At 32.4% G+C, this 12,664-nt stretch overlaps 1 protein-coding gene across 1 annotated transcript; it reads right to left on the bottom strand.

Annotated features, from left to right (window-relative positions):
- Positions 1-506: 506 nt before the first annotated feature.
- Positions 507-4,237, bottom strand: okr (DNA repair and recombination protein RAD54-like okr). The gene is made up of 14 exons (XM_065350700.1): positions 3,941-4,237; positions 3,677-3,850; positions 3,404-3,600; positions 3,262-3,331; positions 2,988-3,182; positions 2,702-2,920; positions 2,466-2,627; positions 2,127-2,388; positions 1,888-2,050; positions 1,612-1,813; positions 1,338-1,541; positions 1,104-1,267; positions 840-1,029; positions 507-770 (listed from the first exon to the last, which is right to left on the bottom strand). Exons 1-14 carry the CDS (start codon positions 3,941-3,943, stop codon positions 699-701), a joined length of 2,277 nt encoding a protein of 758 aa, XP_065206772.1. The 5' UTR covers positions 3,944-4,237; the 3' UTR covers positions 507-698.
- Between the last annotated feature and the right edge of the window lie 8,427 nt (positions 4,238-12,664).

Genomic DNA, 12,664 nt, shown 5'->3' with positions numbered 1-12,664 from the left:
AACGCAAAATTTTTCTATTCAACAAAAATATATGTACTTTCAAGCTGGAGGAAGCCCGTCAGAAAAACGTAAAAAAATAAGATTCTGCTTCTCCATTTCATATTTTCAATTTTCATGTGTTGTGTTTGATAAATGATATGATACTCGAATCATCAAATGCCCATTTTAATGAAATGCCATATTAATTATTACATATTTTGAACAATTAATAAAATTTATTAATCCATTTGATATTATTCAAAAACATATCATGACTTTGTCCGGAAATACCACTTGATTTTTATTTTTTTCTCAAATGTTTTTCTCAATATTCATTACGTCTCAATATGAGTTTTTGGTTTTTCATTTTTTTTTTTTTTTTAAATCCTTCACAAGTCAAGTATATTTTTAATCATTAAAACTGACATTATAATAAAAAGGCGCCTATTTCAGTCGAAATCCTTACTCACATAATTGTTTGCAAAAAAGCCAAGAAGTAAATTATTAGAATAAAACTTTCAACTTGATAAAAAATTCATCACAAAATTTATTACTTAGCTCCTTAAAACATAAATTAATGGGTTCACGAGAATCATCATACAGGTAACTTTGTATTAAAAAAAATCTTCAGAAGTTACGAACAAAAACTATTCTAAATTCACACAATAAGAAATAATAGATAATTAAAAACATTAAAATTAGTCATCTTAGTTGAATATTCACGCATCTTCTTCAATACCGTTACAATCTTCGTTTTCTTTATTACTTTCCTTTTGAAGAGCTTGCGTTTTCTGTAAAACAAAATCAAGTTTACTCAAATAACCTAACGTTGAAAATGTTTATAATGAGCAAAAATTTACTTCGTGGTATTTGTACGAATGTTGATAAAACACGAAGGAAATTCCAGCACTCCAGCACTGTTTTAAAATCGGATCAACCAGCCATCTTTTATCTGAGCAATGATGCCAGCAGGATAGATCATTGGTGCAGTCACTGTCCGGTGGGGGTGGTTTGGTTTGTATTCCGTTCACACAACGATTACATTTGATTCTGTGACAAAAAAAACACAAAATATTTTATTAATAATTGCAAATAAAAATTTTGAAAGTGAAACAAAAACTTACTTATCGTGAGTATCACTGATGGTATTTTCTTCCAATTGGAACAACGATCGCAATTCCGATAAACTGAAATGCCGGGCTACATCATCTTCACAGTCTACGACTGTCGAGCTTAGAGCTTTTTTGTGAGCTTGGCGTTGCATCATTTTTTCTTCGATGGTTCCGGTCTAAGATTATGAAAAATATTAATAATTTATCGAGATGAGGTTTCTAGTCATTTTATATGCTGGGTGTTACCGCCAAGAATCGATACACGAAGCAGGGTTTCTTTTGTCCATCACGCCATACTCTGGCCATAGCTTGATCATCATTGGCTGGATTCCAGTCAGGATCAAACATTACTAAACGATTGGCTCCAATTAAATTCAATCCACAGCCTCCAGCTTTCGAACTCAGCATGAAAATAAATTCAGATGGGGATGAATTAAATGATTCGACCACCTGAATTGAAAAAAAAATCGAATTAATTTCGTATTTTTTGTTAATAAATGTAAATAAATTAATCATTTACCTTCGCTCTTTTTTTAATAGTCATAGAACCATCTAAACGGACGTAATTATAGTTACGCAATCGGCAAAGTCTTTCAAATAGGTCCAGTGTTTGCGTATAATTGGAAACTAATACAATTTTATCATTCGTTGTTGTTTTAATTACAGCTAACATACAATCCAGCACCATCAGTTTTGTCGATAATTCAATTTTCAGAATATTTCTGCAAGAAAATAACAATTTTAATGATCAGTAAGTAATTTGTCGAACGGATAGGGAAAATTTCACGAGTATTACTTCTTTTGCCAACTAGCATATTCATTAGGAAGTAATTTTGTAGCTCCTTCAAAGCCGTCAGAATTTGATGACATTTTCTCCCATACTAGATCTGGATGGTTGCATAGTTTTTTCAAAGAAGTGATCATAGAAAGCGCAGTTAAAGACACCTTGTTTTCTGATCCTATAAAAAATAAATTATACTTTTAAAAAACTATCCAAGTTTTTAAACAATGGGTCTATTTTATAAATACGAGTACCTTTGACGGTTCTTCGAACTGCATCAGATTTCATCAAGTGTTGATATAACGAAGTCTGCAAAGCTGACATTTTAATGCAAACAACTTGCTCCGTCTTGGGTGGAAGGTACTGCGACAGTAAAGTTGATGTTCTTCGAATGAGACATTTATTCACTAAAGAGATCAATTCTTCTAAACGTTCGCCGGCTTTTTTTCGTTCAGCTTCAGTAGCGCACGAGTCTTGTCCTTTCAAAATAGGATTTTCATAGTGCTTTCGAAATTCCTACGAGATGCAGCTGTTGTTAGTATTCTATTTTTAAATCATAACTAAAATTACAACGTATAGGAAGAATTGATTACTGCGGCGGTTCCTAGAATTCCTTGATTGACGAAATGAACTAAACTGAAATATTCCAACAGATCATTCTGTATAGGCGTCCCGGAGAGTAGAACTCGTCGTTTTGTTGGTAAACTGCTGAGAGCTTGATATGTTTGATTTTCGCAATTTTTCAAACGATGGCCCTGTAAAAGGAATTTTATGAATAGTACGTGAACCATAAAATTATTCAATTTTCATCAAAATGTGTTCAACTCACTTCATCACATAATACCAAACCGATGTCTCCTTTACGTAGTATATCTGCGTAACTTCGAAACGTTTCATAGGAAATGACCAAAATTGGTTGCATGATTCGACCGTATCTTTTCTGAACGAAACCATTCAACTTATTAATGACTTCATTTCTACCTCCGCCATCAATTGGTAAACCCGATGTTCGATTTCCCAACCATTTCGTTATTTCATTGCACCAATTCTGCAATGTTTTAGTTTATTCGCGTGTTTGATGGAATTATAAATTAAACACCAAATAATCAACTTACTTTTACTAATGAACTTGGACAAACGATAATAACTTTATCAACAAGAGGTTTAGCTTCAGGACCTTGTCGTATCAATGTCCATAATAATGTGATGCATTGTAAAGTTTTACCAAGACCCATTTCATCAGCCATTATACAACCGTAAGCGTTTTCTATTCTCTGACCAGTTACACATTCGTACATAAATTGTACTCCCTGAAGAATTGCAAAGAATTATGTATTACTCAGTAATATTTTTAGTAAAATTCTAATAAGGTTTGAAATATTTTCATACTTCTCTTTGATGAGGTCTCAAAATATTCGAAAGTATCGGATCGACAACAACGTGAACCAATTGTTTATCTCTGTAAATTAAATACGCTCTTTATTTATTAATGGACTAGTTGAATGAAAAATATTACGCTAATAAAACATACTTATCAATTTTCAATAAATCATGAGCGCTGAGTTGTGGCGGAGTGTACAGAACCAATGCACCGGGTTCGGTGGGATCGTGTAAAGCTCTTCGGACACCATCTCTCTTAATACCAAGAGCTCTAGATCCTCCATTGCCGCTATAATTGAGTATAGGAACTTTGAACGGTTTGGAGAGTATAGATCGAATTAATTCTTCCTGTAAATTAAAAAACGTAGCGATGATGGAACCGGCAAAACATGAAACACAAAAGGACTGCAGATTTATGACTCACATGAATAGATGCTGAGACTGGAGTTTCTACTTTCTGCTCATCGTCGAAAACATCATCAATCGATTTAATCTTTCTCATACAAGCATTCGCTGCAGATCTTTTTTTAGGATCTGGTGGAGAATCTTTCTCGTCAAAATTTCTTTTCTGTACTCGACTGGGTGCTTGACTGCGACGCTATGTAAAAAAAGATCATTGTACCAAATGATATATAAAGTTGGATCTACGGAATTATCAAAAGAAGGTATACTAATAGAAGGTACCCACCATTTTTTCAGCATAGGTACGAAAAATACCAACGATTTTCAATTCCGTATGGATTATTGAAAGTTCATATTATTATTGTAATCTTTCAGCTCATGGTTTTAAAACTTGAAACCTTCAACGATTGTACTTTGTTGATTCGTTTCAGAAACAGCACGTCACGAAGTTTATAATGGTAATACAATTGGAAATAAGTATTAATTAATTAATTATTAATAATTGAAATTCTTTGCGAAAATCTTCAGACTTCAGAGTGAAGGCGCGAAAGATAAAAAAATGTAAACAATGCTACTTTTTTTGACTTTCTACTTGAACTTTCATGTTTGTGCTCCGTCAGCTGATCAGCTGGACTGTTGTGTGCGGTGCGCTCGTCTGCCGCTAGGAGTGGTGGTGGTAAATTCAATTGGTAATTTGGTAGTGGTCCCCAAAAATAATATTTTCCCCTAGGAAATCGGAATCCGTTTTTGCCTTTTTTTTGGACTCAAATTCGCTCAATTTTTTCATTTTGAAATTTTTTTTAAATTTTTGTTCAAAGTTCAAAACTTCAAAAAGAATCAAAAATCAGCTTCTACAGGGTGGCCAGAAATATCGGGTACCCCTAAGAAAGTTTTTCATTAAAAATATAGGTTGGCAACGTGAAATAGATGCATATGATTGGTGGAATGTTATCTCTCCAGTCAAACAACCAATCATGTGCTATCATTATTATCATTCACTGTGACCAGGGTTGGCCGTAAACTAAATACTTTACATAGTTTACAGTAAAATGTAATGTAAAATTGTAAAGTAAAATATTTTTATTTTACTGTAAAGTAAACTAACAGGTAAACTTTGTAAAATTTCGTGTTTTTGGTCAGTTTTTGTACTGTTTTGACGTTCTGAGTTCCTAAAAACACATTTTGAATATCTCTGCGTTCATAATCAATGAAAAATGAAATGAATTTGCACAAAAGACGAAACAAATGAAAATTTGGTAAAAAACAATGTAAACAAAGTACAAAACCCTAGGGTTTTGCATGCCAGATTTCAATTTTGACCCACTGACACTCAATTTAAAGTTAAAATAACAATAATCACACAAAATAGGTAATTGAGGGGTTTGGTTCCAAAACTCACACTTGGCAAAAATAGCTAGAATGAGTTTGATACGGTTTCGGATAGAGGAGAGCGCCCTCTATAACCCTACAGTATCACTAACTCGATAAACGTTATGTTCGGCTCAGAATCGCCGTGCAAAGCCAGGAGTTGGAGTCAAAAGTCACACTTGCCACTGGCAACTGTGAGTTTTGCACAAACTCATGATATTTTTGACCTGATTGATTTCGTAATTTTGATTTTTGAGTGTTGTACGATATGTGTATGTCAACGTGCGTAATAAGAAGCTACTTAACATATTTCAACTTTCATAATTCTCAAATTTGAAAAATTGCATTTTTTTTGATTTTTTGATTTTTTTAAAATGCAAAATTCAACATTAAGAGATTGTTGTGGTTTCTTGTAGAAACAAATATGTTTTGGTGTTCAATATACCATGATATGACCTTCACTAACCCAAAATTTGAAAAAAAGTTCACTACTCGCACTATAAAACGCGAAAAAAGTCAGGTTGGAGTCAAAACTCACAGTTGCCATTTTCAATCATCTGTGCAAACTATACCACGGCATGTCGCGTGTTCGAATCACCTTAAAACGATGAACCTACCTCTATACTACAAAATAAAATCATTTCCAGTTCAAAACACTCGCTCATTGCCGCACCACAGAATTTTGCGGTTTCTGAAAAAAGTCCTTTTTAGAAAGTGTGAGTTTTGGAACCAAACCCCTCAATTATGCCATCATTAGAACCAAAACAAAGCAAAGAAAAAAGCTGAGAACGCAAAAACGAAGAGAAATTAATCCAAATTTTGATTTTCCAACGAAAAAAACAAAGAATAGTTTACTTTACTTTTACTTTACATATTCAATTTACATTACATTTTACTTTACATGTAAAGTAAACTATGTAAAAAATAATACTTTACGGTAAAGGCACATCCCTGACTGTGACCAACCAAAGTATTTTAGCAGAAAACTTTTGTAGGGGTACCCGATATTTCTGGCCACCCTGTACTTTTTCTTCACTACAGTGGGAGCGTTAAATGAACATCAAATTCTCACGTTAGATTTTGCATTTAAAGTGGGACCTTCTTTTCACATCAAACTAGGATCCTCGATAATGTTAACAATAAAACCTTTGCGTATAAAGTGGGATCTCTAAAATTCAATGATAGAACCGAAGATAAAATTGAAATCGAAAATAAGTCGTAATTTTCTATTTTGAAACAGTTTTGATCGTTTTCTAGCACTTCTCAAGATCCAAACATTCTTATCACGTCATCATGCAGTCCGAAATGCAGGCAATACATGAAAAAGCCCCATCAACAATTTTCGAATTCATTAACTTGGTCGATTAAAGCGTAAAATACATTTGTCACAAAAGTTACAAGCATTAATGTAGAAATATTTCACATTGAGCTTCATTTCTTGGAAAATAATGTATTATTTTAAAATGTTTGCATACAGAACCCGAGATAATTTGTGGATCGCCTACACTGCTACTGGGCGATGAAGAGAAAAGCTCGATTTTGAGGACTAATGTGGGGAACCCTCAAAAAAAAGATTGGCTGCATCGCAAATGAGTGTGAATCTATGGATCCCACTTTAAATAGAATTTTATTTTTGTGAAAAGATCCCACTTTATGAACAAAATTTTCATCTAAAGTGGGATCTGGATCCCACTTTGTTCAAAGATCCCACTTCAAATGCAATGTGCTACAGATACATTTTTCAAGTTAAAAGTTTGAAAAGTCAAAACAAAATTCAAAAATCGAATTCCTCTTCCAGAAAATCTACACTTCTTATTGCCTCAAGAACAATCGATTATCCAAGCTAAGCTGATCAAATTCAAAAATTTTCACTGCATTTATTTTATGAGAAAATTGAAATTGAAAATTTTAAATTTTTTATTTTTCCATTTTTTTCCTTCAAAAATCAAATCTCTTACTAGCGGTCTCGCTTTGTGCGCTTCCCTCTTCAATTTACGTAAATTTTTCAAACGAATCTAAAAATTCAAGATTTTCTTGAAAAAATTGAAAAGAAAACTTTCATTATATAGGTACTACTAGACACTAGACAGTGGACACTTGACAGTTGTCAGCTGCCTATTTTTATTTTTCATTTTTGAACCGATTAAACAAAACTATGGGCAAAACTTTTGAACAAACTTGCTGAACTGAAATTTACGGGCATGGATAATTTGAATAAACATTAGTTAACTTCATGGAGTAATTTCAAGAAATGGTTGAGTTCCTTTTAACCAACGAAGAAGAAAGCGAAACCCTAAAATGACAAAAATAAGTTTTATACGATTGAATTATGAATTATGGGATTTCTTTTGCTTGTCAGTTACAAAAAAACTAAAAAAGTGGATTTTTGCATTTTGTTTCCTTTACTTTTTTTGATTTTGCATCCTCAAATTTTCAAATCAAACCATCCGCACAACTTTCTTGCCATGATAGAACTTCATAGAGACATTTACATTTACAGACTGGCTGTGAGCCTACCATTCTTGTGACAATTTTGAAATTTAAAACCATTGATTATAATATGAATTGAATATGAAAAACGCATTATCTACTCTAAGCGCATAATCTCAAACAAAAGGAATAATTTCACGTTGAAATTCTCATTTCTCATACCACACTAGCGTCGAGACCGAGAGAGATCATGACAAATTTCGCGTAGATATTCGAAACAGGTTGTTCAGTTTCACAACTGAAATACCTACCTACGTAAGAATAAAACAGCAGCAGCTAAACACGTAGCAATGATACAAAAAGCAAGCGATGATATATGGAAAAATTCAAAGTACAGCGAACGTGCGGATTTTAACTGTTTCAGAAAACCACCATTGTTCAGGCAGCCGTTGACTATCAAATAAACAAATTATTGTTTTTTTCCTTCTTGGGTAACGTAAACTTATGGGCAAACGTTTTACGAGGTGCAAGGTGTATCGTTCATTTTTCATATTTTTGTGTCATTTTTATTGTTATTTATTCTTGCATCTCCTCACACGGATAATATTTATATTTATTTTTCACCTCTTAAATTATATAAAACAAGGCGTTAAAAAAGTTACCAAAGACAAATTTTCTATTTATTATTTTCATTATAAATGATCTAGTTTTTAGTCTCACATAAAAGGTCTATGAGATTAATCCGAGTATACTTATAAATCATTTATAAATGAGTTAATTTTATCCAACATGATACTTCCTAAGCATTTACAGGTAAGAAGGACATACCTACCTATTCATCATTCGCTGTTTCTATTGTATCCATTTTTCCGAAAAATTCAACTGAGCAAAAATTATTACGAAAGCAGTCAGGGTTCCAAAAGTCTGAAAACATTGGTGCAGGTGAATTTTCAGATTAAGGGCATAGAAATTAGTCTTCATTGAACATTTACTTGAAATGCAAATTCCATATTCAAATGGAAAAAACCACAAATAGCTGTGTCGTCTGGTGATATGTGAAGTTGTTTTAAATATTTTTCTAGCTAAAAATGAAAACACGATAAAAGATCACCGAAACATTAAAAAAAAGAAAAGAATTGGCAGATGAATAAGTATCAATACACCAGATACACTTATCAAATACCTATATAAATCCATACCTACCATTACAAAAGAGGTTTTTGGTAGCAAATTTATATCATATTTCAGAATAATTTTCTCGGTATGTTTCATCTGTAAACAATTCTCTAGTTACGATAGCCACAGTTAACAAAAATTATTCAAATAAGTGGCAACATTACTTTCAATATAAGCTGTTCTGATGAATAGCAAATCCAACACAATCGACAAGCCAACCCTCCCAGAGCATATAAATCAAAAATCATTTTATACACCATCCTCGCATTTTTCACGTCCAAGTAATTTACCATTAATATTGTATCATTACAAGCGTAAAGGGCAACTAAAAGAATCGTATTAGATAGTAAGAACAATTCGACTCCATATTCTCGATTTAATAATTTCATTGTTTTCATCACTCGTCGATGTTTCTTTTTAAAACAATTCAACTCATTTTCGAAGTTGATCGGACTGTATTTCTCGATCATATTATCCAGAAGTGTATTCAATTTACTGATTTCCTTCGTCAATATGGTACAAGATACGGAATACTGGTTCTCTAAGCTGCTAGGAATCATTATCATGTAAGCTACAGGTACAATAAAAGTCAGCATTCTGTGAGCATATTCCCAATTCAAATCTTTAATGCGGGTTCTTGGAGTCATGCTGCAAAGTACAGCGATACATTCTGTAAAGATGTAACCAATAATGAATCGTAGACAGATTTTATTATTGGCGTAAATCTCGGGTCTTTGAGTATCGTAATATTGGAGTAATTCTTCGAATAGTTTCAGTATGCTGTTTCGTCGCCATATCCTGCAGATTATTATAATAGCGATGCTGCTGAATATGAATGATAACACGCATGATTGAGGGTTGAATTGGTACTCTCCGCGAGCTACTTTGATGAATAGGTCTATGAGTAGCCAAATATTCACACCTGAAAAGATGAGTAAAAATTAATAAAGAGCAAGGAGCAATGCTCTACGAGGTTGAAAATGAGTTTGTAACGAGAAGGTAGAAAATGATTTGTATTTACGGCAAACTAGATAGGCAACTTATTTCACTTTTTAAAATTTATTATACATCTTTGCATTGGGGTTATGTAAATTAAAGTAAGTATCTTTAATATTCAATCTTTCAGCCAAATGCAATTTAAAATTTCTACTGGAAAATTTATTTTTAAAATAATGGAAAAAAAACATTAGAAAAAAAAAGAAATAACTACGACAAAGTTGATTTGAAATCTTGCCAGAATTCTAAAATAGGTATAAATTGCTACCAAAAAATTTAATGTTCTTCAACACCACACAATAAAATGCAAATATGTCTCTACACAATGGGTCATAAAAATTTGAAAATTCTACCTCTAGTTAATATATTTTATTGTTAATTTTGAAAATTCAACATTTATCCTTAACTGGTTTTAAAATTGATAAAACTGATATCTGCTTCCCTTTTGATATGGCTCTTTTCTTTTTTTGTCTTTTTTTGGTTAAAATTTTCGCAATTAATCGTAGGTAATTATACTCAAGAAACTATTGGAGTAATTGCAATATAATTTCGGCGTACACTTCTTCACGTTACGCCTCACTTATGAGTGAAAATTTGAAGAAAATTGGTCCATTTCCCCAAGAGAATATTCGAGCCAAAGAATTTTTCAGCGTATTATATAGGTACTGAAAGTAAGTAATAGTGTGCTAGGCACACTAAAAAAATTCCTAAACAAAAAATAGTACAACATAACTCGACATGGACAAAATAGTTTACTAATTCTCTTCATCAAAACAGCAGGTATACCTACTTATGTAATATTTAGACAGAGCTCGACAAATTTCAATTCGAGTTTCAGTTGAAACTCGTTGGTATTTCTCATGAGAAAAATTTGTACCTAAAACTTACAAACGTAGATGATACTGCACTCGAGAGTAATTTTTATATGGGACTTAATCATACTAAATAACAAGAAGCTAGAATAACTCTATTTTCATCACAAACTGTAGGTATATTTTGAACTTCTTTTTTTAAATAATTGATTAACCTTAGGTTAAACAACAAGGGCCTATTTTAGAGCATTTTACACAAATACTTCCTATATTTTAAACGAATTCGACGTAGGTAGGTAACTAAATAGAGAGTTCAATGTAAAGATATTCTACACAAAGTAAAAAATTAAACCGTACAACAACTTATTACGCTCATAACAGCACCAAAATACGAAAACTGCAGTACGTTTGCACACTTGTTGTATTTATAGGGGAAAGTCCCCAAAAATAACGAGGTTTGCGCCAATGTTACGAACATAACTAAAACGAATGAAACGTTGTCATTATACCTACTTGAAAACTAGTTAGTGGAATGGAAGGTTAAAATGTGAGCTAAGTAAGTACACATGTGAAATTGTTTAGAGTTGGGGAACCCGCGGGAAAATAATTTCATTAAAGGCAATATCAACGCGTTAAAACCGTTTTAATTATTAATGAACGCAATTCTTTGTACCTTATGAAAGAATATTCTTCTATTCGTTACTTGTAAGTAGGTATGTATGTGAAGGTATTTATTATAACATGCCTGTTTATTGTACCTACCTACAGAACTGAATTTTTTTTATAGCTCATTTACCAACTTCACCTCTCGAAAGGAATATCGATCGAATTTTTGATCAAAATTCATCTGAAATGCTCGAGATGTTTAAAGTTGGTGGCCATAAAAGTACCTACAGCTTTCACTCGAGAGCTTGGAACATTTTATAGCTGGAATTACCGAAGCTCAATAAAATGTTCGGGGTGGGTAATCATAGGCTATCTACTTACGTACCTATATGGACTCTTCAATGTGAACAAAAATGATGTTACAGTTTTTATTTTATCAAGTTTCATTTACTAAACTGGAAGTAATTTTATTCAGATTAGTCGCATTGGCACATTTGTACCTACATACATATATAAAACCTAACTCGCTTTATTATATGTAAAGTTGTATGCAATTATAGGTACTTGAGTATACTAAATTTTGTTCACAAAAAATCTGACGAATTAAATTGGGTTTATAAAATAGGTACTCTAACGTGATCATTATAGATTCAATTTCGATGAACAAATTCAAACATTCATTTCTGAACATTTCAATTCAAAGTTCCTTCTCAAACCAAACAATTATAAATTACCATAAAAACACTCTTTCGAAAAGCAAAAATTGTGCCTTATTTAATGAATAACGAAATTCATTTAGAGGCCTCGGAAAAGTACTATTATTACGTTCTTGACCCTATTACGAGTAGATAATGATAAGAATTTCACCGTTTTAGAATTAACTAAATGCTTATTTCTCGAAAACCTGAGCCTTTATTTCAGCCAAAAATGAAATCCTCTCTCAATTTTACGGTTGTGCGAAATTTCAAAGTTGAATATTTAAAAAACCACCGTTTTAGAATTTCGGTTTGGACGTATTTTAAAACTTACCACTAAATGTAACCGAGTACTACATCTTTAGCGAAAACGAGGGTCACTGGTTAGCTATTTCCTATTTCTAAACTGCATTTTCGAGGAAATGTTTTGAAAAAAGAGTTTTTCAATATTTTTATGTAAGTAAATACTCAACTTGAGAAAGAAAAAGAAACATGGTACCATGTTACGACGTTCTCTTAGTTGAATGCCGAATTTTCTCATACCTAGTTAAGTTAGATAGGTACCTACCTACTCATTGTAATTAATAGTTCGTCCCTCTCTTCTCCCAAAAAAAAACAACTTGAGAGTTTATTTTTCACTAACCGGAACAATAACAAAGCTTAGGTTTCAATTTTATGAAATTTAGGGATTCAAAATAAGCATGAATATAAAAATCCAGCAAACCATGTCATACATTTTTTTTTTTACCTAGTTGGGTGAACCTTATGAGGCTGAAATGGTTCGTGTATCAAAACAGAAAACTGAAATTTGAGAGGAAAGGCGTTACAGACTTCCAATTGTTGCTGAAAAATCACGATTTCAATTCTTTTTTTGGGTGGGTTGGGGTGGGGGAGGGGGATATTCTTTATTCAAATTCAAACATAAAA

The sequence above is a fragment of the Planococcus citri genome, chromosome 2 (assembly GCF_950023065.1).
Source record: "Planococcus citri chromosome 2, ihPlaCitr1.1, whole genome shotgun sequence".
Taxonomy (NCBI): Eukaryota; Metazoa; Arthropoda; class Insecta; order Hemiptera; family Pseudococcidae; genus Planococcus; species Planococcus citri.
The sequence above is the reverse complement of the archived record's forward strand: the minus strand, read 5'-3'. Positions and strand labels throughout refer to the sequence as shown.

What these genes read in the sequence shown, in the direction of transcription:
- okr (XM_065350700.1), bottom strand. An exon ending in GAATTCTAGGAACCGCCGCA is followed by an intron (nt 2,389 to 2,465) that starts GTAATCAATTCT and finishes TGCATCTCGTAG; the next exon opens with GAATTTCGAAAGCACTATGA. An exon ending in ATTCGTACAAATACCACGAA is followed by an intron (nt 771 to 839) that starts GTAAATTTTTGC and finishes TTTGTTTTACAG; the next exon opens with AAAACGCAAGCTCTTCAAAA.